Below are 27510 nucleotides of genomic sequence, written 5' to 3'. Positions count from 1 at the left end.
TGACCCACTATCACTCATATCCTTACATACAGATAAGGAAGGACACCACTTTGATTGGGACAACACATCCATCCTAGGACAAGCCAAGCAGAGACATGCACGAGAATTCCTAGAAGCATGGCATTCCAACCGGAACTCCATCAACAAACACATTGATTTGGAGCCAATCTACCATCCCCTGAGAAAAAGAACGGGAAATGACATCACCAACCCAAGGAAACCTAACCAGATAAATAGAAAGCGGGACATAACACCAGCGCTTCGTCGGAGGCTCACTGATGATGTTACCTAGAACGGTGACGAAACGTCTGAAAATTAACCTTCCAGCTCAGCGAGCAAACTCACATCCATATATCATCAATTTGAATGAAGGAATTAAACGTAAGATTTCCAAGCTTATGACGACTCAAAACTAGGTGGGAATGTTAGTTGTGAGGTCAATGTTATGAGGCATCAAAGCAATTTAACCAAGTTATATGTGTGAGCAAATATATGGAAAGTGTAGTCAAACATGAGTAAATGTGAAGTTACCAATTGGGTAGGAATAACAGATTGGTAGAGTACGAGTTAAATGGTGATGGATTGAGAAGTGTTGGCATATGGTACATTGTCCTTGTAGACCAATCACTGAAAGTAAGCATTCAGGTACAGAATGGAAAATGGTATGGATATGGAGTAGACAATTTAAGACTGAGATGAGGAGAAATTTCTCCACTTCGAGTATGGTGAACCTGTACAATTCTTTACCACAATAGGTTGTGAAGGTTAAGTAAGTGAACATATGTAAGAAATAAATAAATATATTTCTAATCACTAGCAGTATCGTGGGATATGGAGAGAGTATGGGAGAATGTCATTGAGATACAGGATCTGCCATGATCATCTTGAATGGGGGAGTAGGCTCAAAGGGCCAAATGGCCTTCTCTTTCCCCTATTTCATGTTTGAAGATGAATTGGCTCCTGTGAATTTGGGATTCAACTCCTCTCATTTTGGAATCAAATGTGGGCATCTCTTTAGGAAGAGGTTTAGTCATCTCAGGTCTGTGCATATCCTGATCGCATCGTCAGTCTTTAGCATGTATGTAATTGAACTACACAAGTCTGTGAGGTCATCCACATGGCAGTAATGCCTTTGTATTCCATGCCATCCAGCTCACGTTTAAATTTTTCTTGTATATAGATGCTGCAATTTTTTGGAAGGGTTGTTTGATAGAATTGCATGTGGTACAGTATGGCACTGTCTTAAAATTTACCTTGTCCCTTGTACAATTGTTGTGAACCCGGGACAGATTCAACACACTGATTGCAATTTTTGGATTCTTCTGCTGCCATGGGTACCTTCTTGATCTCATAAGCAGTCACAATGGGGAGATGTGTACTCACTGGTAGTTCTGCAACTGCCAGGGTTGTTGTGAGTGCCATGTCAAGTATTGGTGTTTTCCATGCTGAATTGCCATAACTGTAATGTATTGTTAGTGCACCATGACGATGGTGATCCATTGTATGTAATTAATTTTAAAACTCCAGTTGAATCACTGAGTTCCAATTTTCCAGGTACCTGTCCTTCCAAACTTGGACCCCTACAATGTTTTGTACCAGCTTCCTGGCTAATCTTGGCTTTGAATATGTTTGATAGTTCTCTTTGGACAAAGGAGGCTGATTATGGCAAAAGCTTTTGATTGCCTGTTCATCCTCTGCACAGATGTTGTCCCACTCTGGGTCTCTTTTTGGGACTGTCTTGTTGTGAATTTCAAGTGCCAGCTCACATGTATGCATATCTCTGTGTTCCTTGCGGCCCCTATCGTGTGTTTGGCTATATCCTGTTAGAGCCACTGCATCTTTGCAGTCAGATTTCTGGCACAGATGGGCCCAGTGTGCTATTGTACCACATGTCTTGCACAGATCATCGATTGCAGGACATTTCTGTGGTCCAAGTTATAGATTTCACTTGCAGCACAGTTTACTTGTTTTGTGTGTCCTGGGTACAGTGCCAATGCTATTTACTGCAGGTATTTTTATCCTCTTATACTGGCTTCACATTTTCTGCCAACTGATGGCACTGAACCAATTCTGTGGCCTTTCTTTTTATCCTGTCAAGAAGTCTTTTTGAATATTTTGACAGGTGTTAAAACAAGCATCAATTCCATTATCCGCTCTGACAGTTTTGCACACACTTGTTGGCCTTTTACGGCATCTACTGACAAATTGAGTTAGTGACTTCTTTGGCTTTTGACCGTATGTCATCAATTCACTGCAAAATCTTCTAAAGTTTCCTCGTACATGCAGCTGATCTGCCAAGGCTTGCATATCTTTGCAGAACCTTTCTGGTCCGTAAATCTGAAATACTGACTCTCATTAGTAGCTGCTCTGTGTATTTCCACAACTTGCTTAACCAGGGCCAAGTTAACCTGAGGAAATCCCCTTTTCTTTTATTTTAATATTGGCATGTTTTCATTTTGTACAGTATAGAGCTGACCCAGAAGGCTGTTCAAAACTGAAAGGGCCTTTACAGTTTCCCACACAAACCTGGCCAACTCAGCAATAAACATAGTTTGTGAAGAAATCTTATTTTCTCCTGTGTTCTGCGCTGTGGGTACTTCCGGATTGCTGCTACATTTTGTTTGTTGTGGCTCACCTGGATCTTTAAACTTTTGTATTATTCATTAATGGAATGAGAGCATTGCTGGCTAGGCAGCATTTATTACCCATCCCTAATTGCCCATAGGGCAGTTCAGAGTCAACTACGCTTCCTGTGGGTCTGGAATCACATATAGGTCACCAAGTAAGGATGGCAGCCTCCCTTCCTAAAGGACATTAGTGAAGCAGATGCGTTTTTCCCGATAATCAATTCACGGTCACCATTAGATTCTCAATTCCAAATATTTTATTCCGTTCAAATTCCACCATTTGCCATGACTGGATTTGAACATTATCTGGGTCTCTGGATTACCAACCCAGCAATAATACCACTCGGCCATTGCCTCTCCTCACAATGTAAGGTTGGTTTCTTCGTTGTCCTTTTTTAAAAATTCTTTTATAACACAAAAAAAAATTCCCAGCTGCACACTATGCAAAAACATTCTTGTGTCACCTAAATACAACAAAACTGATGTGTGTGGATTGTTTTCACTTCAAGATCTCTGTGGGTTTATTTGCTGCTAAACTAATACATATGGTAGTGTAATCTCCAAACCCACTCTGTGCCTTGAGGGCTGCAGAGTGGACAGCATGTGGCCTGTGGTCATGTGACAGAGTCTGGATACTTGGCTCATTTACATGTTGAACTCTTAAAGGGACAGCACTCCAAATGTGATAACACAACATGCCTTACTCGTGTATGCACATTAAACACAAACACGCACCCACACACTCCCTTCCACATACACAGACACACCCACACTCCCCTCCCCACATGCACATACACACACTTCTGAGATCTTATTTCAATGCGGTAATTTCTACGCAGATACCTTCTCACAATCACCATTGGCAATTACTCCCAAACCCGTATCCCCTCCATCTCACAACTTTGCTGTTGCTGAGCTAGTAATCCAAAGGAAGCAGACAAAAATAGAAGAACTGCAGATGCTGGAGATCAGAGAAAAAAACAGAAATTGCTGGAAAATCTCAGCAGGTCTGGCAGCATCATTCTGAGGAAGGGTCACAGGACCCAAAATATTAATTCTGATTTCTGTCCGCATGATGCTGCCAGATATGCTGAGCTTTTCAAGCAATTTCTGTTTTGTTAGTAATCCGAAGGTCTGTGGTAACATTGAAATTCTACCATGACAGTCTGAGAATGTCAATTCTGTTTAAAATATCTGGAAATATAACAGCCAGTAGCAAAGAAAGACACGGCCATAAAAACTCAGTTGGTCCACTACTGTCCTTCAGGGAAAGAAATCTGCTATCCTTACCCCGTCTGGGGTACATGTGATCCCAGGTGTACAACAACATGAATGAAGGGTCTCGGCCCAAAACGTCAGCCCTCCTGATCCTAAGATGCTGTGTGGTCTGCTGTGTTCATCCAGCTCTACACCTTGTTATCTCGATCAACAACATGGTTCAGTGTCCTGTCCTTTGAAGTGGTTTAATATGCTATGACGTTACATCCTGTCACGACAAAGACTGTGTTACAGGCCATAACTGTTCAAAAAGAAACTTTACCATCATCTTTACTACACTACAGATATGTAATGTAAGATTGCCTTGGAAGCAATGATCATATAGAGAAAATAAGTTTCAAAAAGTGATCTTGCTCTTTTTCTCCCAGGGGATATAACAATCTATTCCTTTTGATTGCTGCCTGAATATCATTTCTTCTGTGTGCAAAGTTCAGGAATTTTTTTAAAATCTTGTTAAAGGTAAAGAATTGTAAAAGATTTGGAAAGTTTATAACAAGGTTGGCCTTTGTCTCGCTTACAGTAATTGAATATATTAAGAGGCAATTATGTTCAGGCCTAGTCAATTTAACCTTTGTAACCTCTTGATGAATACTACAAGGTAATGAATACAATGCCTTCTCATGTCAGTGGGGCTTCTTGCTTAACTTGAAAAAATATACTTCCGCCCTATCTTCAAAACTATTTTAAAATGCAACTGTTGAAAGGAAACCTTGAAAATCAAAACTCCCAAAACATTTAAGGCCATTCTTTGAAAATCCATATTCACAACATCTGGTGTAATTTATTATCCAACAGATGCTCCCGTTTCCTCAACAAGCTCATCAACTTGCAAGACATAACTGGTCTTTTATAAAAGTGTATTGGTTATCCTTGATTAACCCATGTCCCTCGAGCCAAGTATTAATTTTATCTCTCTAGAAAGTTGTGACATTCAGCCGGCTAGTACGCAGTTACTCAATTGATCCTAAGGACCCTTTCTGAACGGAAAGTTCTCCAGCATAAATTCTGGAGCTAAGCACAGTTGGAAGATTAGGGTCAGAGTCGGGTGTTTCCTCTGAGTTCCATAAGCAGTTCAGGATCACAGAGTCACAGAGTCACACATAGAAACAGACCCTTCACTCCAACTAATCCATGCCAACCATGTTCCCAAACTAAACTAGTCCCACCTGCCTGTTTTTAGCCCATATCCCTCGAAACCTTTCCAATTCACATACTTAACCAAATGACTTTCAAGCATAATAACTGTACTTGCATCCACCACTTCCTCTGGCAGTTCATTCCACACACTAACCACTCCATGTGTAAAGAAGTTGCCCCTCATGTCCTTTCTCATCTTCCTCCTCTCATCCTAAAAATATGTCCCCTATTTTTGAACTCCCATACCCTAGGGAAAAGACATTTGTTATTCACCTTATCTATGTCCCTCATGATTTTATAAACCTCTATTAGGTCAGCTGTCAACCTCCTACATTCCAGTGAAAACAGTCCCAGCCTACCCAGCCTATTTTTATACTTGAAACCCTCTATTCTCAGCAATACTCCGGTAAATCTTTTTTGAACCCTCTCCAGTTTAGTAATATCCTTCCTATAACCTGGTGACCAGAACTGCTCACAGTACTCTGGAAGAAGTCTCACGAACCTCCTGTACAACCTTAACATGAAATCCTAACTCCTGTACTCAAAGGTCTGAGCCTTCTTAACCACCCTACATATGATGCAAATTTGAAGCAATTATGTACCTGTATCCCTGGAGCTCTCTTCTACAACACTACCCAGGGCCCTACCATTAATCGTATAAGTTCTGCTTTTGTTTGTTTTACCAAATTGCAAAATCTCAAATTTATCCAAACTAAATTTCATCTGTCACTCCTCAGTCCATTGACCCAACTGATCAAGATCCTTTTGTAATCTTAAATAACCTTCTTCATTGTGCACTGTAACATCACTTTTGGTGTCATTCACGAACTTAAAAACTATGCCTCCTATATTCTTAGCTAAATCATTTATATAAATGACAAACAAAAGTGGACCCAGTACCAATCCATGTGTAACACAGATAGTCACAGGTCTCCATTCTGAAAAACAACCCCCCATCACCAACCTCTGTCTCCTACCACAAAGCCAATTTTGTATCTAGTTAGCAAGCTCACCCTGAAGCCCATCTGATCTAACTTTACTTATTACTTTACCGTGCAGAACATCATCAAAGCCTTTACTAAAGTCCATGTAAACAGGGTTAACCACTCTGCCTTCATCAATTTTCTTCGCTGTTTCCTCAAAAAACTCAATCAAATTCGTGAGACATGATTTCCCACACATGAAACCATGCTGACTGCCCCTCAACATTCCTTGCCTCTCCAAATGCACATAAATCATATTTTTCAGAGTTACCTCCAACAACTTATCCACCACCGATGTCAGTGTCACAGGTCTATAGTTCCCAGGCTTCTCCTTGTAGTCTTTCTTAAATAAAAGCACAACATTAGCCACTCTGTAGTCCTCTGGCACTTCACCCATGGTTGCAAATGATACAAATATTTCTGTTATGGGCCCTGCAGTTTCCCTCCCTAACATCCTACAATATCCTGGCAGACACTTCATCGGGTCCCAGAGATTTATTCACCTTTATGTTTTCTAAGACTTCCAGCACTTCCTCTTCAGTATTGTGAGCTGCTTTCAAAACATCAATATTTATTTACCTGAGTTCTCTAGCCTCCCCTTCTTTCTCCACAGTATAAACTGACATGAAATACTTATTTAATATCTCTCCCTTCTTCTGAGGTTCAACACAAAGATGACCTCGTTGATTTTAAGGGGTTCTAGTCCCTCTCTAGTTGCTCTTTTGCTCTTAGTGTACTTGTAGAATCTTTCTGGATCATCCTTCACCTTTTCTGCCAAGTCTAGGTCATATCCCCTCTTTCCCTTCCTAATTTCCCTCTTAAGAATACCCCTACACTCTGAATACTCCTCAAGAGATTCATTTGATCCCTGTTGTCCATACCTAATATCTGATTTCTTTTTGTTCTTGACTAGAACCTAAATATTTGTATTCGTCCATTGTTCCTTCATCTCTCCATGCTTACTTTTCACTCTAACAGGAACATACTGCTTCTGAGCTCTCATTATCACAATCAACCTTTGAAAGTTCTCGTCTCATACCATTAAAAATTGTCTAACTCCAACTAAGAACTTTAATTTTAATGGAAGGCTTTGTCTCTTCCTTAATTGTTTTAAATCTAATAGAATTATGATCAATAGTCCCAAAGTGTTCCCCCACTCACACTTCAGACTCTTGCCCTGCCATATTTCCTAAGAGAAGGTCAAGTTTTGCTCCTTCTTTAGTAGGAACATTTACATATTGATAAAGAAAATTCTCTTGAACACATTTCACAAATTTATCACCATCCAAATACTATGGTAGTCCCCTACTGTTACAACCCTAATTACATATTTCTGAGTTCTCTCTACCTGTTTCCTCCTCAATTTCCCTCTGGCCATTGGGGGGGGTCTATAGTACAATCCTATTAAGGTGATCGTCCCTTTCTTATTTCTAATTTCAACCCATATATTTTCACATCATCAGAACTCACTGGCATTTCCATCTGTATTTACTGGTCTCCTGTTTTATTCAATATTAATAGTTATCCTTTCTAATTGCTCCAAATCCTCCTCTTGTGGTCATTCACCTACAGTATTATACCTTCGGTAAAAAAGTGATGATAGTACCTTTCCTTCATCATCCCTTGGGAGATTTTTAGTTTCATTTTTATTTGATCCTGGTTTGTCTTGAAGTATTATTTGACTTGTCATTTATAGGTGTATGCAGGGCAGCAATCAAAGTGCTTGGGGTGTCAGGGAGAACTAGTCCCAAAGGCTCCCAGATCACCCAGGGAAATCCAACCCAGAGGCTGACCAACTGGAACAAAGTCAACCCTGTAAATAGAATGGAAGGAAATGGTGAGGGGCTGATTCCCCAATCACAGGCTTGTTCTCTCCTGTGCTTGCTGCCTATAGGCTCACTGTAGATTCATCAGCAGCAAACTAGGAAAGAAGCAGGAGCAAAAACAGAAGTTGTTATAAAAGCTCAGCAGGTCTGGCAGCATCTGTGAAGAGTAATCAGAGTTAATGTTTCGGGTCCAGTGATTCTTCCTCTGATTTTGTTTTTCTTCACAGATGCTGCCGGACCTGCTGAGCTTTTCCAGCAGCTTCTGTTTTTGTTCCTGATTTACAGCATCCACAGTTCTTTCAGTTATTATTTATGAAAAGAATCAGTCTGTGATTGGAGGAATGAGGAATATGGCAGCAGTCAGGAAGGCCAGGGGAATGAGGGCAAGAGGAGGAAGTGAGCCCATTGAGAAGGCTCGAAAGCAAGACTAGTGAAGCTGGGAATTTAGACTTAGGAGTGAGGCCAGGGCCAGAGGCCGTGGAGCAATGCCAAGGGTTGGACTGAAAAGTGGCTGCAAAGTGACTAGCTGCTTTGGTTGTGAGGTGCTGGGGCATCTGGGGAAGCAGAAAGGAGGTGAAGTGGGGTGAGCTGGAGTGTTGGGAAACATGGGTGGGTAAGAGGAGCTATGGAGGGAGCAAGAGGGTCTGTAAATGGGGTGGTGGGGATGGGATGGGGAGAGGAAACAGGAGCTACATGGAGGGATGTGGAGACAGTCTGCAAATTGGGCAGAAGTTCTGCAAAGAGAGTAAAAGATTTTTAAAAATACAAAGGTTCTGATGTGAGGAGACTACAGTTTAAAACCTTCCAACAAAAGTATCATCACCTAATATGGAATGAAAAAACTGCGTTAATAAATTCTTTGTAAAAAATAATGTGGAGGCTCTGGGTTAAAGCTGCAGGAGTTCAGGAGATACTGTGCAGGGAACATGAAGCACATACAATTGTCATGAATTTTATGTCAGTTGTATAATTTAATACCGAACTGGCTCATTTCAGAAAAGTTTGCATTTATGCAATATCATTTCTTAAACTGCCTCATATATGAATTATTTGAGGTGTAATTATTATGTTTGTGATAAATATGCAATAATTTAGCTGGGATCTCACCAGTCCATGGAAAGCATGTTTAGGGCAGTAACTTTTTGCGCGGAGAAGTTTGTCAGCTATTTTTTCAAAAATGCATTTGTTGCTAACTTACGTTTACTGTCATGTTGATTTAAACGCAGTGACATCTAGGAAATAAATGTTTTCTTCTTATGATGTGTTTTTAAGTTCATTGGAATAATAACACAATTAGGGACATTATTGATTTCTTCTAATTCTGCTTCTGCAAGGGTTCAAATCCTCTTATATTAACACAAATATAGAAAGTATTGTTACTCAGGGCAGCAGTGGCTCAGTATTTAGCGCTGTGACCTCAATGTGCGAGGGATCTGGATTGGATTCCACCTTGGGGTGACTGTCTGTGTGGAATTTGCACATTCTCCCAGTGTCAGTGTGTGTTTCTTCTGGGTGTTCTGATTACCTCTCACAGTCCAAAGATGTGAAGGCTAGGTGGATTGGCCATGGGAAATGCAGGATGATAGGGTAAGGGGATGAGCCTGGGTGGGATGTTCTTTGGAGGATTGGTGTGGACATGATAGGACAGCTTCCACACTGTAGGGCATCTGTGATTATGCAATGAGGAAGTCAGCGGAAGTGATAAAGGATCCTGTGAAAACCAAAAGGAAGCTGCTGAGAAATCTCAAGAGCTGGCCTAAAGAAGAGAATACTTGGAGGGCTAATGTAGGGAAATGGAGCTGATATTGGGTGCAGCAAGGCCATGAAGGGTTTCTGAGGAGAAGAGTGAGGATGTTAAAGTTAATTCACTGAGGCACTGAGAGCTACTGGAACTTGTTAGGAGTTCAAGTCATATAAGCACAGGCCTATACTGAGCAATTCTGATGGTAGATCATCAGCCTGAAACAAAAGCTCTGTATCTCTCTGCACTGATGCCTTTGAACGTGTTATTTCTCAGCCTTTCTGTTGTCTTACCACTTGAATGATTTGCATTTTGCTGACATTTAGCAGGAAAATACAGATCTTTATCTCAATCAAGTAATAAAAGAAAATGACAATAGCTTGGGGAGGAGAAGCTGAGTGTCATCTACGGAAGTGCACTGTTCGTTCCAAAATATTCAATAATCTCACAGAGCGGCAGTCGCTTTTGGGAATGCTTTTCTGGAGTAATCAGAGGTACGAAGCACCACACATGGCATCATTCGCTCTCATTGATGTTCACTCCATGTGGGGTGATCAGGGAAATAAATCATTTATTTGTAGCAGAAAATTGTTTATTTCACAGCCAGTTGGGAATATGATTTCTTGAAAGAAGACGCTAAACACTTACTAAACACACCAATGTAGAATAAGGATGACTGAAGAGCTATGAGGAGAGCTCCACAACAGGCTACAGGAACACTTCTGATACTAAAGGATTTTCAATGGCTTGTAATGCACTGGCCAACATGTATTCGCATGTGAGCAGAAATACTGTGTTTTCTTGCTACTGCAATGAGAAAAGGGGACAAATGAGAGTTTTCTCGAATGAATTGGAGGATCGACCTCTTGATTGAAACTTGAGAGTGGATCTTCCTCTGTAAAAACTTTGCTGATGCTGCAAACTGCAATATCAGAATAATTCTTGGACCAAATGTTACAGTACAAGTAATCAATAATTCCCCACAGTGGCCAAGTGGGTAAATGGAGCATTGAAGGAAGTCAACTGCTTTGGATTTTCATATTGTGCCGTTTTAATCTTTCTCAAGGAAAACCCCAGGGACATGATAGGAGGAACAACAGGGTATTACACTGGGCTAGGCAAAGGAGAAAACAGATCAGCTTTGGTTTCTGACAGCTATTTGCTGATCCTAATGGGATTGTGCACATGTGTAAACGTTGTTTGAGGATGGGAGCAAGTTTGGGTATGATGAACAGCTACATTAAAAATTGACCAGTTCACACGATAAGAATAGTTTCTCTTGAGCTTGGTTCTGGAGGTTGCCTGACATCAAAGGAAACACACCTCCAGATAAACAAGTACGCAGAGAAGAGGCAGCTAAAAAAATATAGAAATCTGTGAAGAGATACTGGGTTCACAATTCAGATAGATGATTTTTTTCAGTCATCAACCTGAAACAAACGCTTCTCTTCCCTTGTACTGTTGTCCTGCAATTTTTTTCCAATGCTTTTTGTTCCTGTTTCAGGAGAAAGAATTCTATACGTTGAAATGAGTGTCACCAATGTCATCACAAATCATACCTGAACATAATAAACAGTGCGATTCATTGATTTGGCACTCCCAGGATGGATCCAAATTCAGAAGAAACATGGGTCACAAGTACCATTTTGATGACATAATGCTTATTTGCTGACCAGTGATATCTTTGAATATTGGATCAGTGAATTTTAGCCAATGGACCTCATGCAATATCATTGGCAAGCAAATATGATTCCTTGCAAACAAACAATGAGTCAAAATATTGCACTGCATTAGTTGTAAGTAATGTAAATTAGAGCAAGTGGCATTTATTACCAGGGGACTACTGTTAAGAAGACATGATATGACATTATAAATTCTGTGTGCTCAATACAATCTCATTTCCTACGGAAGATAAGACTTGAAAAATAGAAGTGATATTCAAGTTTCTTATTCTTGCAGTAGTGATTCCGCATTTAATTGCATCACCTGACAGGGTGCTGGAAGCAGATGGAATAACAACTTTCAAAGGGATTTAAATATATACTTGAAGGGGAAGAGGTGAACAGTTATTGTGAAAGAACAGTAGTGAGGACATGCTGTGATTGTCTTTGAGGTGTGTGATTCTATGATTCTATGAATAATAAATGATGGACACATCTTATTGAGTTAAAACAAATGACTTACCGTTTATTATCTTCAACCTGCACTCCAATAGAATGGAACTCCCGAAGGCCTTTACTATCTGTGTCAGAATCAGTCATAGTCTCTGAACTATCAACCTGTCATACAAAAAGAGAATGAAACCTTGTTATCATTTCTGCATCAGATTAAACTGGCCAAGAACAAGCAGCAGCTTTATCAGCCATGACTAAACTGAAAAAAAATGGCTTTACGAAACCCTGATTATACAGTGAGATGTCGCTGAATGTATTCATACCTATGACATCTTTAATTTGGGAGTTTTGTTTTGTTCCTTTTCTTCGGGACACATTACACAGGGAATTAAAATTGTTGTTCACATAAATAAGTAAAAATAACATAGATCTGTTCATAGATGTTATACCTGAACCACTACTGTTGTTTGATGTAGGTAGCGATGTGCGTGAGATACGCATATATAACCTTGACAATCTGTACCACCTAGCTTGGTGCATTAGTTTCAAAATGTCATGACTGATATGTGTTAATTGGACTCTTACGGCAGCAGTAAGGCAGGAAAGGATGGCATGGTCTACAGGTTTAAAGTCCTCAAAATGTGCATATTTAAGGTGTATGTTTCATTGACAGACTTGATTGAATTTGAGAAATATATTTGTATGTTTTCTTTGTTTTGGTCTTAAAAAGAGACTTCTTTTTGGGCTTCGTTCCTCAACTTATGCTAATGACATCCTAGGAAAGGAAAATTGAGGAACTCGCTTTGATGCGCAGCAGTAAATCATCACATAAGCAATAAGGGGCAAGCTTAAAGCCTAACTTGCGGGAAGCGACAATAACAAAAACAGCAAAATCGATTTATGTCATGTTTTTAATGTAACACAACTTCCCAAGGCATATAAAAATTATTAAAAAAAACACACTGAGCCAGATGACCAGACGTTTGAACAAAGAGGTAGCTTTTAAGAAGTGACTGAAAGGGGGAGGCAGAGAAGGATGTAGGCAGACAATCCCAGAGCTTGGAGCCTCAGCACCTGAAGGCAAAGCCACCAACAGAGCAGTAATTATAAATGGGAATATACAAGAGTTCAGAATTAGTGGACTGCAGATAACCCAGAAGATTTTAAGGCTGGAGGAGACTGCAGGGCAATGGAGTAACAAGATCAGGAGGGGTGTTAAAAGAAGGATCAGAATTTTAATGTCAAGGTGTTGCTTGATCAGGAGCCAGCATTCTAGTGAGCACAAGGGCATTATGGAAATCAAATATGCTGCGGCTTAAGACATGGACATGCGAATAGTCGAGTCCACTGACATCAAAGTCAGAATGAGAGTTTATGCAATCATGTGGTCAAGGCAAGGGTAAAGTTGTACAGGTGAATATAGGTGGTCCCAATGATTGCACAAATGAGAGGTAGACAGCTCAAACTTAGCTTCTTAAGATGAAACATGACACTAAGGTTGTGAACAGACTGGCTTAATCTCACCTTGTCGGGGAGAGGGATGGAGTTGGTGACAAATGAATGGAGTTTCACGTAGAAACCAAAAACAATGACTTCAGTCTTTTTAATACCTTATTGAAAGGAACTTCAGCTTGTACAGCAACAGTGGAGGAGTTGTTAAAGAGGCGGTGGTGAGGTAGAGCTGGATACAATCAGCGTACAGGCAATAACTAATGTATCTTTAGGTGATATCACCTTGGGCAATGCCTAAATGTCATTGGAGAAGCATTCCTGTAGTCATTGATATTCAGAGGAAGAAGAGCAAATTCAGTATTTGCTGTAAATGTACCATTTCTGGTTGATATATCCGCTGATTTGTGCATTGTGCTGTACTTTATAGCCAAATCAACATTCTAAGTGTCTATCCTTCCAACTTACATGCATTAAGGGAACTGCAGTATGGCACCTATGTACATAAGGCTGAAAAAAAAGGTAAAATTTGCAGCGTTCTGATCATTGAACACCGTGAGGAATTCATGTTAGAAACCTCGGCATTCCCAGACTATGATTTGCTGCCCTTTTAATGGACAGAACATGGCAGGTTATTGGTGACAGTGAGCAATATTCTTACAAATCAAACTGGATATCTATTTAAGGGGAAGGGAGAGAGAAACAGGAAAACTTTCACTGGTAGAAATATTTTCTTGATGATGTTGCGATGATTACCTTGATGTCACAACATTCATTATAGTATCATGAAGCAACTAAGTTACCTTTTTACCTAAACTTTTGCTCTATTTTTCAGCAAAAAACCCACAAAACTCATCGAAACTGATCCTGCCAGAGAAAGTAATATTCAGCCTCATGTGTTCCATTTTGGTGCTGTGATTCATATTTTAGTATGTAAAAGGCAGGTGTTTTGCTAACCTCAAAGAGGGAATCCCAATTAAATAATATCAGCAGCCAGCCTTTTGTGAGTTTTAAAGTAAACTAGGTTATTTGTTTATTTATTACACATGTGCACCAGGATTTTAAAACACGGTATCTCACTCATTTGTCTTACACAAACAAAGATTACATTGAAAAAAAGCCACAAATTCTAATTATTTTAATATCTTTCAAGGCAGACCGATAGTTTCTTAGCTGAAGGTGGAAATGCTTGTGGAAGTCACCTGACAAGAACACCATTTTTGTGGCATGCTTTGACACAAGCGGAAGCTACCTGCAGACAGAGACAGATTTTTACCAAAGCTATCAATTAGTTGCAAGCCATCTAAGCAATTTAATAAATGCAGACACCTTGTAACTCTGAGAAGTGCGAGTTTACCTAAACTACCTTTAGTTACCTAAACACGTTTCAACATATTTAAAGAGATAGTCTTTTTAAAGAGTTTCACCATTTGGCACAAGTACTAGTCATAACCACTGAATTTCTTTTTTATTCATTTACAGGATGAGGGCATCACTGACCAGTCGGCATTCATTGCCCATCCCTAATTGCCCAGAGGGCAGTTAACAGTCAAACACATTGCTGTGGGTCTGGAATCACATTTAAGCCAGACCAGATAAGGATGGCAACTTCCTTCCTAATGAATGTTAATGAACCAGATGGATTTTTCCTGACAATCAACACTGGCTTCATAGTCATCATTAGACTCTTAATTCCATATATTTATTGAATTCAAATTCCACCATCTGCCACAGTGGGATTCGAACTCAGATCCCAGAACATTGTCTGACTCTTATGAACTAACAGTCCAGTGCCAATACCATTAGGCCATTGCCTCCCCTAAATGATGGCTTCATGTTGTCATGTCATGTAACTGATATGATGACATTTTGTCATGTAATCCTGAGCTTCAAAGCAACTTGTCTCCATATGAGGACAAACTTAGAAAATAGATTCCCTGAAATGATTTGAAGGATGATTTAAAAGATTAAGTTTCCCTAATCAGAATTTTTCAATTGGCATTAACATAAGCGGTGATCTATTAAATAATCACAAGCGTTAAAATAATACTGATGGTGCAGTTAAACTGGCTACCTTCAAAAACTTACTTCATTGGCTTGAGCAGACTCCTCAAAACCTCTGTTCCAACCTTACCTCACAAAAAGAATCAGAATGAAATACACCTCTTGAAACCATAGTATCCTCACATAGCTCATAAGGCAACATGCAAAAAATTTAACAGACCCGCAATGGCATGCCATACTCCTTGCCAATGTCTGTCAAGGATGCAAGTGCCTAGTTTAGAGAAGTGTTGCCTAGTAGCAGTGACATGGTTCTGCTATGCCAGTGTACAAGGAGTGGAAACACTGGAACCTATTCAAAGGAGGGCAGCGTGCTAACATGCAAAGAAGGGCATGAGTTAGTCAAAATATTGTTGAAAACATTGCAGGGTCTGGCAGGAAGTGCAAACAAAATTTAAAAATTCAAAGGGAAACACAAAGGTAAGACATGATAAACTATAGAGTTAGATGATTATTAGTTGTCCAATCCCATTAATGGATAAATTTTGCACTAAGATAGTCAGGGATGGGGATTCAATATTGTAGCTTCAGTTTGTGTCTTCATTTTGTAGCCAACACACAACAGATCTTCAAATGGGAGCCTTCTAATTAAAAACCGAGAGAGGCTGCATTTCCTCGCTGCCCTTTAGCACATTTTAATCATGCTGTCTTAACGCAGGACATTAACTGGGAAATTGCATATTCATTTGCCAAAACTGTATATATTAACATTTCGTCATGGAACCTCATCAAAGGCAATCTTTGGAAAGGTGAACATGTGGAACATCACTCAAGACATTCCTGAGCTTAAGAAATGAGGAGTTTGAATTAATCTGACACATTTGATCTTTAATTTAAGGAATGCACTTGTAAACTCAACTTCCTCACAGTCAGCCTTTGTACATTTTGATGTCAAAACCTGGGTTTGAGATAACAGAGACACAAAATTGATTGGAAACATGTCAAGTTCCAATATATTATGAACTTCTGTCACTATTTTAAAGTTTTGAACAAAGACAAGTGAAATGGCTGTGATGACTCACGTGACCAACGGCATTTTGAGTTTGAGACCATCCTAAATCTCAAGCAAACACCTAATTAAATATTGACATTTAAAGCCATCTGAGGAATTTACACAGCCCTTGTTTAACGGTGGACCTTCAACAAAAGCTCGATCGCTTCCTCTACATCGGGGAAACCAAGCAGAGGCTTGGGGACCGCATTGCAGAACACCTAAGCTCAGTTCGCAATAAACAACTGAACTCCCAGTCGCGAACCATTTCAATTCCCCCTCCCATTTCCTTAGACCACATGTCCATGCTGGGCCTCCTGCAGTGCCACAACGATGCCACCCGAAGGCTGCAGGAACAGCAACTCATATTCCGCTTGGGAACTTTGCAGCCCAATGGTATCAATGTGGATTTCACCAGCTTCAAAATCTCCCCTCCCCCAACTGCATACCAAAACCAGCCCAGCTCGACCCCACCTCCCTAACCTGTTCTTCCTCTCACCTATACCCTCCTCCCACCTCAAGCCGCACCTCCATTTCCTACCTACTAACCTCATGCCGTCCCCTTGACCTGTCCATCCTCCCTGGACTGACCTACACCCTCCCTACCTCCCCACCTACACTCACCTCTACAGGCTCCATCCCCACCCCTTTAACTTGTCTGTCTCCTCTCCATCTATCTTCTCCTTTATTTATCTTTGATCCACCTCCCCCTCTCTCCCTATTTATTTCAGAACCCTCTGCACAAACTCCTTTCCTGATGAGGGGTCAGGGCCCGAAACGTCAGCGTTTGTGCTCCTAAGATGCTGCTTGGCCTGCTGTGTTCATCCAGCTCCACACTTTGTTATCTCGCATTCTCCAGCATCTGCAGTTCCCATTATCTCTGACAGAATTTAAGCTGGCCTTGTTTCTGTTTCCCCATTGTGATAAAAGAAATACTGAAACCCAATCTGCGTAAGATCAATGTGAATGGATTCCATTAAACTTCCATTGATTTATAATGGTTTCCCACGTCAAACTAGGCAAGATAGATCAACAGAAATATCACCCTTTGTTTTGAAAAAGGACAGCAAACTTGTGGAAGTCACCTGACAAGAACACCATTTTTGTGGGGAGAGAGATAATGGGAACTGCAGATGCTGGAGATTCCAAGATAATAAAATGTGAGGCTGGATGAACACAGCAGGCCAAGCAGCATCTCAGGAGCACAAAAGCTGACGTTTCGGGCCTAGACCCTTCATCAGAGAGGGGGATGGGGGGAGGGAACTGGAATAAATAGGGAGAGAGGGGGAGGCAGACCGAAGATGGAGAGTAAAGAAGATAGGTGGAGAGGGTGTAGGTGGGGAGGTAGGGAGGGGATAGGTCAGTCCAGGGAAGACGGACAGGTCAAGGAGGTGGGATGAGGTTAGTAGGTAGCTGGGGGTGCGGCTTGGGGTGGGAGGAAGGGATGGGTGAGAGGAAGAGCCGGTTAGGGAGGCAGAGACAGGTTGGACTGGTTTTGGGATGCAGTGGGTGGGGGGGAAGAGCTGGGCTGGTTGTGTGGTGCAGTGGGGGGAGGGGATGAACTGGGCTGGTTTAGGGATGCAGTAGGGGAAGGGGAGATTTTGAAACTGGTGAAGTCCACCTCTCCACCCCTCTCACCCACTCCAACCTCTCCCCCGCAGAACGGGCAGCCCTCCGCTCCCTCCGCTCCAACCCCAACCTCACCATCAAACCCGCAGACAAGGGTGGCGCAGTGGTAGTATGGCGCACTGACCTCTACATCGCCGAGGCCAGACGCCAACTCTCCGACACCACCTCCTACCGCCTCCTCGATCATGACCCCACACCCGAGCACCAAACCATCATCTCCAACACCATTCATGACCTCATCATCTCAGGGGACCTCCCACCCACAGCCTCCAACCTCATTGTTCCCCAACCCCGCACGGCCCGTTTCTATCTCCTTCCCAAAATCCACAAACCTGCCTGCCCTGGTCGACCCATTGTCTCAGCCTGTTCCTGCCCCACCGAACTCATCTCCACCTATCTGGACTCCATTTTCTCCCCTTTGGTCCAGGAACTCCCCACCAATGTCCGTGACACCACCCACGCCCTCCACCTCCTCCAGGACTTCCAATTCCCTGGCCCCCAACACCTCATATTCACCACGGACGTCCAGTCCCTGTACACCTGCATTCCGCATGGAGATGGCCTCAAGGCCCTCCGCTTCTTCCTGTCCCGCAGGCCCGACCAGGCCCCCTCCACCGACACTCTCATCCGCCTAGCTGAACTCGTCCTCACACTCAACAACTTCTCTTTTGACTCCTCCCACTTCCTACAGACTAAGGGGGTGGCCATGGGCACCCGCATGGGCCCCAGCTATGCCTGCCTCTTTGTAGGTTACGTGGAACAGTCCCTCTTCCGCACCTACACAGGCCCCAAACCCCACCTCTTCCTCCGGTACATTGATGACTGTATCGGCGCCGCCTCTTCCTCCCCAGAGGAGCTCGAACAGTTCATCCACTTCACCAACACCTTCCACCCCAACCTTCAGTTCACCTGGGCCATCTCCAGCACATCCCTCACCTTCCTGGACCTCTCAGTCTCCATCTCGGGCCACCAGCTTGTAACTGATGTCCATTTCAAGCCCACCGACTCCCACAGCTACCTAGAATACACCTTCTCCCACCCACCCTCCTGCAAAAATTCCATCCCCTATTCCCAATTCCTCCGCCTCCGCCGCATCTGCTCCCACGATAAGACATTCCACTCCCGCACATCCCAGATGTCCAAGTTCTTTAAGGACCACAACTTTCCCCCCACGGTGATTGAGAACGCCCTTGACCGCGTCTCCCGCATTTCCCGCGACACATCCCTCACACCCCGCCCCCGCCACAACCGCCCCAAGAGGATCCCCCTCGTTCTCACACACCACCCCACCAACCTCCGGATACAACGCATTATCCTCCGACACTTCCGCCATTTACAATCCGACCCCACCACCCAAGACATTTTTCCATCCCCTCCCCTGTCTGCTTTCCGGAGAGACCACTCTCTCCGTGACTCCCTTGTCCACTCCACACTGCCCTCCAACCCCACCACACCCGGCACCTTCCCCTGCAACCGCAGGAAATGCTACACTTGTCCCCACACCTCCTCCCTCACCCCCATCCCAGGCCCCAAGATGACATTCCACATTAAGCAGAGGTTCACCTGCACATCTGCCAATGTGGTATACTGCATCCACTGTACCCAGTGCGGCTTCCTCTACATTGGGGAAACCAAGCGGAGGCTTGGGGACCGCTTTGCAGAACACCTCCGCTCAGTTCGCAACAAACAACTGCACCTCCCAGTCGCAAACCATTTCCACTCCCCCTCCCATTCTCTTGATGACATGTCCATCATGGGCCTCCTGCACTGCCACAATGATGCCACCCGAAGGTTGCAGGAACAGCAACTCATATTCCGCCTGGGAACCCTGCAGCCATATGGTATCAATGTGGACTTCACCAGTTTCAAAATCTCCCCTTCCCCTACTGCATCCCTAAACCAGCCCAGTTCATCCCCTCCCCCCACTGCACCACACAACCAGCCCAGCTCTTCCCCCCCACCCACTGCATCCCAAAACCAGTCCAACCTGTCTCTGCCTCCCTAACCGGCTCTTCCTCTCACCCATCCCTTCCTCCCACCCCAAGCCGCACCCCCAGCTACCTACTAACCTCATCCCACCTCCTTGACCTGTCCGTCTTCCCTGGACTGACCTATCCCCTCCCTACCTCCCCACCTACACCCTCTCCACCTGTCTTCTTTACTCTCCATCTTCGGTCCGCCTCCCCCTCTCTCCCTATTTATTCCAGTTCCCTCCCCCCATCTCCCTCTCTGATGAAGGGTCTAGGCCCGAAACGTCAGCTTTTGTGCTCCTGAGATGCTGCTTGGCCTGCTGTGTTCATCCAGCCTCACATTTTATTATCACCATTTTTGTGGCATGCTTTGACACAAGCGGAAGCTACCTGCAGACAGAGACAGATTTTTACCAAAGCTATCAATTAGTTGCAAGCCATCTAAGCAATTTAATAAATGCAGACACCTTGTAACTCTGAGAAGGACCCCCTTTCAACCTGTTTCAGTTTCAAGTTCACTTGGGAACAATCTCCTGGACATTCACCTACAAAAAACTGTGACATTTTTACTAAGATCTATTCACTTTACCAACTTGCATGTCATCGAATGCACCACCTTCAGCTAAGAAACTATCGGTCTGCCTTGAAAGATATTAAAATAATTAGAATTTGTGGCTTTTTTTCAATGTAATCTTTGTTTGTGTAAGACAAATGAGTGAGATACCGTGTTTTAAAATCCTGGTGCACATGTGTAATAAATAAACAAATAACCTAGTTTACTTTAAAACTCACAAAAGGCTGGCTGCTGATATTATTTAATTGGGATTTCCTCTCTGAGGTTAGCAAAACACCTGCCTTTTACATACTAAAATATGAATCACAGCACCAAAATGGAACACATGAGGCTGAATATTACTTTCTCTGGCAGGATCAGTTTCGATGAGTTTTGTGGGTTTTTTGCTGAAAAATAGAGCAAAATCCCTCGCTGTATCTTACATAGCACGCATCTCATTTATTACCTACTCTGCCACTACAGCACCTCTCTTCCCCGATTCTCAATGACATTCGCCACTCCACTGACATTACTGACATCATCTTCTCTGATATTCTGTACTCACTTGTATCTCTGTTACTTACCCTAGCAAGGCTCACACTCTACCATTCTCATTACTGCCTGCAGCATCTTCCCCCGCTCGCTGTCTCCACAAACCCTGGCATCACCAACCCTTTGTGCCACTTACTCACTTAACTCAGGATGCCTCCGCACCTGCACCAAAATTAATAGCTGTGCCGCCCACTTGCATCTCTCCTAGTTTCAGGGGGTAGATAGCCCACAGTAGGGCAGAAAGAGTCAAATCAGATGTTGGGCTGCACGACATTCAGTTCCTCACCCTTTAAGAGGGAAAGATCCTGAGGCAGCCCTGATTTGGCTGTGCGAGAACTCACTGAATGAAAGCTATTTCCCTTGACTTGACCGAGCACAGCTGACAAACATGACAAATTTCCTGGATTTCTTTTTGCGCTAAAAGACACAGCAATATAGCTGTACTGCAAGTCTGGTATCTCTGGCAGACAGGTCAGAGCACAAAAAGGTAAGGCTTTGCAATGCCAGGCAGGAATGAGAACATCTAGGTAGGCACAGAGTGAGTGAGTGCTACGACAGCAAGCGAGTAAGCCTGGCCCAGTCTATGAGCTAGTGGGAGTGATAGAGCAGAGGGTGTCCTTGTTGCAGAATTCAATGATAGTTGCTGTTTTGCCTCAAGATGCAGAAGTGTACTATAAGTGGTTTGGAGATGTGCTCTGATGGCTGTTAGAGGCTGGCACAGTCAGATACCAATGCTCATCGAAATTGATTGTGTATGGCTGTTACTCATGGAGCAGACCCAGAGATATTTCTGCTCAGTGTCCAACATGGAGAATCCTTGCAGCAACAGTGAGCTGAAGTCACCGGGTACCTGCTCTGACTTCCATGATGAGAATTCTTGGTGTTTAGTTCGCTCATGATAGGTAGCAGGATAGGAAGCTGTATATTAGTGAGGCAAGCTGCGCATTTAATATGATCCGAGCGTGGAATAGTCCCATGTAATGGACAACTTGCCATTTTCAAGCAAGAATTTTAATATGAGACTTAGAGCTTGCTTGAAAGGGGCAGCAAGTTGCTTGCAATGTCCAACTTGAACTCACCAGACATCTTCCGTCATTCTGCTATGTTTCTTGCCAAAGCCCAAAGGCCCCAGTAAGATTCTACCTGTAAATATGGTCAGTGACAGTACGGAATAGTGCTAGAAGACTAGCGATTGTCATCCTAGTTTTAGAATCAAGTTAGAATAATGCACCATTGGGTTAACTTTGCTAATAGGACAGATAAAGGGATATTTATTCAAGTGGTGCCATTTAAATGAATGGGTGTAGGCAGATCTCACAGATCCAGATTTCTGGGTTTTGGTTTTTTCAGCAGCATCAGAAACGTTTGTAGAGTGTCAAAAGAGTTGGAAACTTCAGTGAATGATTCCCAGCTCCTACTTTCACTGACAGCTCTCTTGATGTTGTTTCCTCCTGGTTTGGAGAACTGCACGTAAGAATCTGTGTCTGAATTTTCCTTTTCACCTTTTTATGGGATGTTACTATATTAGAGCAGTTAATTAGTAATCGGCAGTGCATCTATTACTTGGTTACGTTTTCCAATAGTAAAGTTATTCTAAATTCCTCTTTCTTTTGTTTGTATTTTAACTCTCATGTTTAAATAAATTGTGTTTTGCTTAATGTTGAGTAGTTTGACCGGTCACATTACCTCTGGAACATGGCACTTCTCACATCTTCCTCTAAAATAAGAAAAAGTTAGGGTCTACCTTCTTAAAATATTTTGAGGGGGTCCAATCTGGCCCATAACTATGCCTTACACCCAATGGTACACTCATAGGTACACATTTTTGTGGGTATACAATATTGTCATGAGCTCTTGTGGTCCAGTACTAGTGTCCCTACCTGTGAACCAGGAGACCTGAGTTCAAAGCTTCCCTGCTGCGAAGCTGTTTAAAAACATCTGAGCATGTTTTCAGTTCTCTGAAGGACTTATTAAGTAACACTCTGGAGGTAGAGCCGTCTGTCTGCCCTCACCTTTAATAAGGCACCAATTCATAATGCAGCTGCATTGTGGCAGCTATGGCACCAAGCAGTTTACTCTAACAGTATTGCAAGATACACAGTGGGCAAGTGCCAGTATGGCTAACTGTTTGCCGCAAGGGCTTCTACATTTGGAAAGGAGCCTGATCAGAAAAATGGAACTATAATTAGAATAGGGCATCCATACTAATTTTCCTGCTGAGATCTTATTGCATTGCTTTAAGTCAAGAGTTAACACCATTATCTGAAATGCCTAAAAACAATTTAAGGTCACAGAGATGTGGCAACTCGAGTGTTAGACTTGATGATTCTGCTGCTTCTATTGACTAGCTCAATGTCAACTGAAGCACGAGAAGGACTACATATTGTTTCCATATAGAAGCTTTGCCAACAGTCCCAGTGCACTTCACAGCAGTGTTATCACATAAAGTTTGTCCCAAGCCAGCAAGGAGTTATTAGAACAGATGACCAAAAGTTTAATCAAGTTAGGGACCCTTTTAGTGTCATTCTTTTCCTTTTATTTACTCAGTAGAAGGTGGGAAATGGGTTGGGGGAGGAGAGAGGAAAGTGGTAGTTCTTGTTGTGTTGAAGACATGAGAGGCAATAACCAAAATTTCTTTTAGGGCAGAGCCACTTTAAAAAGAGATAATAATTATGATTGGACTGTCAGTTGGCGCAGAAAAGCAATTGGTAATTGAAGCATTCAAAATGAAAAGATAATGGTGAGACTCTCAGTTCAGTGAATAGGACAGTAAGAACCATACCAAAGCAACATGAATTTGTGAGGATTCCAAGTGACTCATGCACACAGTCACCTAAATAATTGTGAAAGAATGGTTCTCTTGTTGCGCCTCATTTGAGAAAGACATTTAAAAAAATAGACAGATACGGTAATGGTTACCTGTATCCCAATGGACGAACGCCACTTTCTTTGGCGTGGCTGTAGCTTTGGTTCATCACGATTCAGAATGCCTTTACTAATTCCAGTTCCATCAGAGCTCTTTATTGAAGAACGACTTGGGGCACGAGACTCCAGTGCCAGGTGCAGCGCTTTGCCACTGTCAATACTGTCTGTTGAATTGCACTGGGATTTAAGATCTTTTGACCAGGAGGTGGACCGATGGACCTCATTCTGCAGGTATGTATCCTGGGTTGACTCTGTGCTGCTCTGGGCTGTCACTGAGATGATTGGCTTTGTGGCCATTCGAGGAGGAACTGGAGGAGCTTTCTTGTAGTTAAATGCTAGAATTGGAATTCAAGATAGAAGCTCATTAGAATGCTTCATTTCACAAGGTTTTGCACTTAGAATGACATTGTTCATTATAGACACAGTGACACACAGTGCAATGAATCATCAACTTGGCATTTATGTATAATGGGCACTGGTACCCATATTATGTGATACAAGGCTGATCTATTCACTATCACGTTCACTTGCTGCATTATTATGATCTTTTGCAGCCTCACAGTGCTAGATGCCTAAATATTCAACATGAGGTTTTACAGGAAAAACACAGAAGTTGTTCTACTTGGCTAGGAGAAGCTCAGGATGAGGTATTGGTCATTTAGAACTGAGAACAGGGATATTTCTTCAGTCAGAGGGTTGTGAATCTTTGGAATTCCTTACAATGGGTGCGTGGGTCATCATAGGGTACAGTCAAAGCTGAAGTAGACTGTTATTTGGCTTCGTGGGAATTCAAAGGAAATAAGAAGAGGGGGACAGAATATGGAGATAAGGCTGGAGATCAATCAAGATCATACTAAATGGTAGAAGAAGGGCCATATGGTTTACTCCCATTCCCATTTTGTCTGCCCTTATGTTGTTAACTGGTCCAAGTACACTAATGGGCAGCAATCAGAAACAGCAATCCTCGTTTCATCCATGCCCCAGCAAAGCAAATATCCTGCTTTCTGAGATCAGCTAAGTTACCACTAGTTTATGTTTGAACCTTATCTCATTCTGAGTTTGCACTGTACTATTCAACTCTTACTGACACAATTACTAAACATGTTATTAGAAACATGGATCAGATTTATTGCTGCAAGTTCTGTAATATTGGACTAGCTTTTCAAAAGCAAAGTCTGGACCATGAGAAATCCAACATTACCCATGCTACATGACAATATGTGCTAATGTCACAAACAAATGGAATGCTGGAAATAGCCAGTCAGTCCTCGCCTTTGGAGAACAAAGTTGACTTGTCATCAGCACTGACAACACAGATTTTACTTTGTGATTTTCAGTTTGCCTGTTGCTTTTTACTTAGCACTGAAAAGGCTACTGGGGCTGAAGAATAGAGCTTGCTCCTAATCCAAACTGTTCAAAATAGGTATCTGAGTGCTCTGAATAATATTACACTGAAGGTTTCTGATCAAAACTGTTTTACGCAGTGACTTAAAACTGTGCAAATTTGTAACATGATTCTTGAACGGCTGTTCATATTTCATATTCATTCCTACATTATTGCTTTACCTGCACATGAGAAGTTCAAGATATTTGTTTAAGACATTGCATTATTATTGCTCTAAGCCTTTGCAAAGCACAAGTATATTTTAGAAATGACTATACTGAAGATGTGGCATCTTTGGATTCCATTCATCAAGAATCTTCCTTGTTGAACTTTCAGAGTTATCTGAAGTGATTTGAAGGATAACAGAGACAAAACTGGCAGCAATCCAACAATAACAGAAAGTGTCTCAGTACATCCTGAACACAAAAGGTAGGACAAATCCAACATGGTCAATTAATGCTCTAGCAATCCACTCTCAATCAACAACAAAACAATGTAAGACGTTACCAACAGTGCTATAAAGCAGCATCAGCAAAGAGATAACCTGCTCACTGATGTACTGTTTGGTTTCTTCCAGTGCCTCTCAGCTCCTGACCTCATTACAACCTTGGTCCAAGTATGGGCTAAAATTGTGAACTCCAGAGGTGAGGTGAGAGCAACTGCACTTGACATCAAAGTTGTATTCAGCTAAGTGTGGTAGCAAGGAGCTCTAGCAACACTGGGAGTTGGGAGCATACACTCTGCTTCAAGGAAGATGGCTGCGTTTGTTGGAGGGCAATCATCTCCACCTAGAACATCTCTGCAGAACCTCCACAGGGTAACATCATAAGTGTAGTCATTTTCAGCATTTTTGATTAATGACCTTCTCTCTGTCATAATGACTGACTGCTGACTGTATAATATTCAGCACCATTTGCGACTCCTGATTTACTGAAGTAGCCCATGTCTAAATGCAATAAGACCTAGACAACAATCAGTTTTGGGTTGACAACCAGCTAAGAACATTTCTGCGATCAGGCGATGATCATCTCCAACAATACAGATTCTAACAATCATCTTTTGAGGTTCAATGACATTACCATTGCTGAATCCACTACTATCTACATTCTTACAGTTACTAGGAATGGAAATGAACAAGCCGTACACATACACTGTCTATAAGAGAGGATCAGGGGCTAGGAAATCTGGAGCGAGTAGCTCACCTCCTGGTTCCCCAGTGTCTGTCTACCATTTACAAGACACAAATTATGAGTGGGATGGAAAGCTCTTCATTTGCCCAACAAGCTGGATATTGTCCAGGGCAAAGAGCTTGTTTGGCTCCCCATTGAGCACATTAGTATATCCTCCCTTCAATACTGACACATAATGGCAGAAGTGTATATTATCTAAAATATACACTGCAGTAATTTATCATATTTGATCGCACCTTCCAAACCTGCGACCTCTACTGGCTAGAAGGGGAAGAGCAGCAAAAGCATGAATACCACATTATCTGCAGGTTTTCCCTCAAGTTATACACCCTCCTGATTTGGAACTATATCACCATTCTTTCTGTCACTGGATCAAAATCTTGAAAAACTCCTTCAACAGCACTGTGGGTATCCTTTCACCCCAAGAACTGCTGTGGTTCAACATGGCAGTTCATGACTACTTTTTCTAAGACGCTCAGGGTTAGATAATAAATGCTGGTCTAGCCTCTTTGAAATGGACCAAAACAGGGATTGTTGCTGCACTAAAGGCTGTTTTAACAAAGACAGATGTGCCAGAAACTGGGCAGAACTGGTTGCACCCAATCGGAATGGATTTTGAAGGAACAATTGTGGAGCTGGCAAGCGGGTGCACACAGCAGCTTCAGCCCAGCTCTTCCCCTCCACCCACTGCATCCCAAAACCAGTCCAACCTGTCTCTGCCTCCCTAACCTGTTCTTCCTCTCACCCATCCCTTCCTCCCACCCCAAGCCGCACCTCCATCTCCTACCTACTAACCTCATCCCACCTCCTTGACCTGTCCGTCTTCCCTGGACTGACCTATCCCCTCCCTACCTCCCCACCTATACTCTCCTCTCCACCTATTTTCTTTTCTCTCCATCTTCGGTCCGCCTCCCCCTCTCTCCCTATTTATTCCAGAACCCTCACCCCATCCCCCTCTCTGATGAAGGGTCTCGGCCCGAAACGTCAGCTTTTGTGCTCCTGAGATGCTGCTGGGCCTGCTGTGTTCATCCAGCCTCACATTTCATTATCTTGGATTCTCCAGCATCTGCAGTTCCCATTATCATTTTCTTCACTGGGGC

General features: G+C 42.6%; 1 protein-coding gene across 6 annotated transcripts in view; it reads right to left on the bottom strand.

Moving 5' to 3' along the window:
* dlgap3 (discs, large (Drosophila) homolog-associated protein 3) overlaps positions 1-27510 on the bottom strand; it is a 690985-nt gene that overhangs the window by 35684 nt on the left and 627791 nt on the right. For all 6 annotated transcript variants that reach the window (XM_048558167.2, XM_048558163.2, XM_048558164.2 and 3 more), the window contains 2 exons: positions 23831-24171; positions 11777-11871 (listed from right to left, as the gene is read on the bottom strand). In XM_048558167.2, coding sequence (XP_048414124.1) covers positions 11777-11871; positions 23831-24171 — 436 coding nt within the window. The remainder of the gene's footprint in view (positions 1-11776; positions 11872-23830; positions 24172-27510) is intronic.

This window comes from Stegostoma tigrinum, chromosome 24 (assembly GCF_030684315.1).
Source record: "Stegostoma tigrinum isolate sSteTig4 chromosome 24, sSteTig4.hap1, whole genome shotgun sequence".
Classification (NCBI taxonomy): domain Eukaryota; kingdom Metazoa; phylum Chordata; class Chondrichthyes; order Orectolobiformes; family Stegostomatidae; genus Stegostoma; species Stegostoma tigrinum.
The sequence above is the reverse complement of the archived record's forward strand: the minus strand, read 5'-3'. Positions and strand labels throughout refer to the sequence as shown.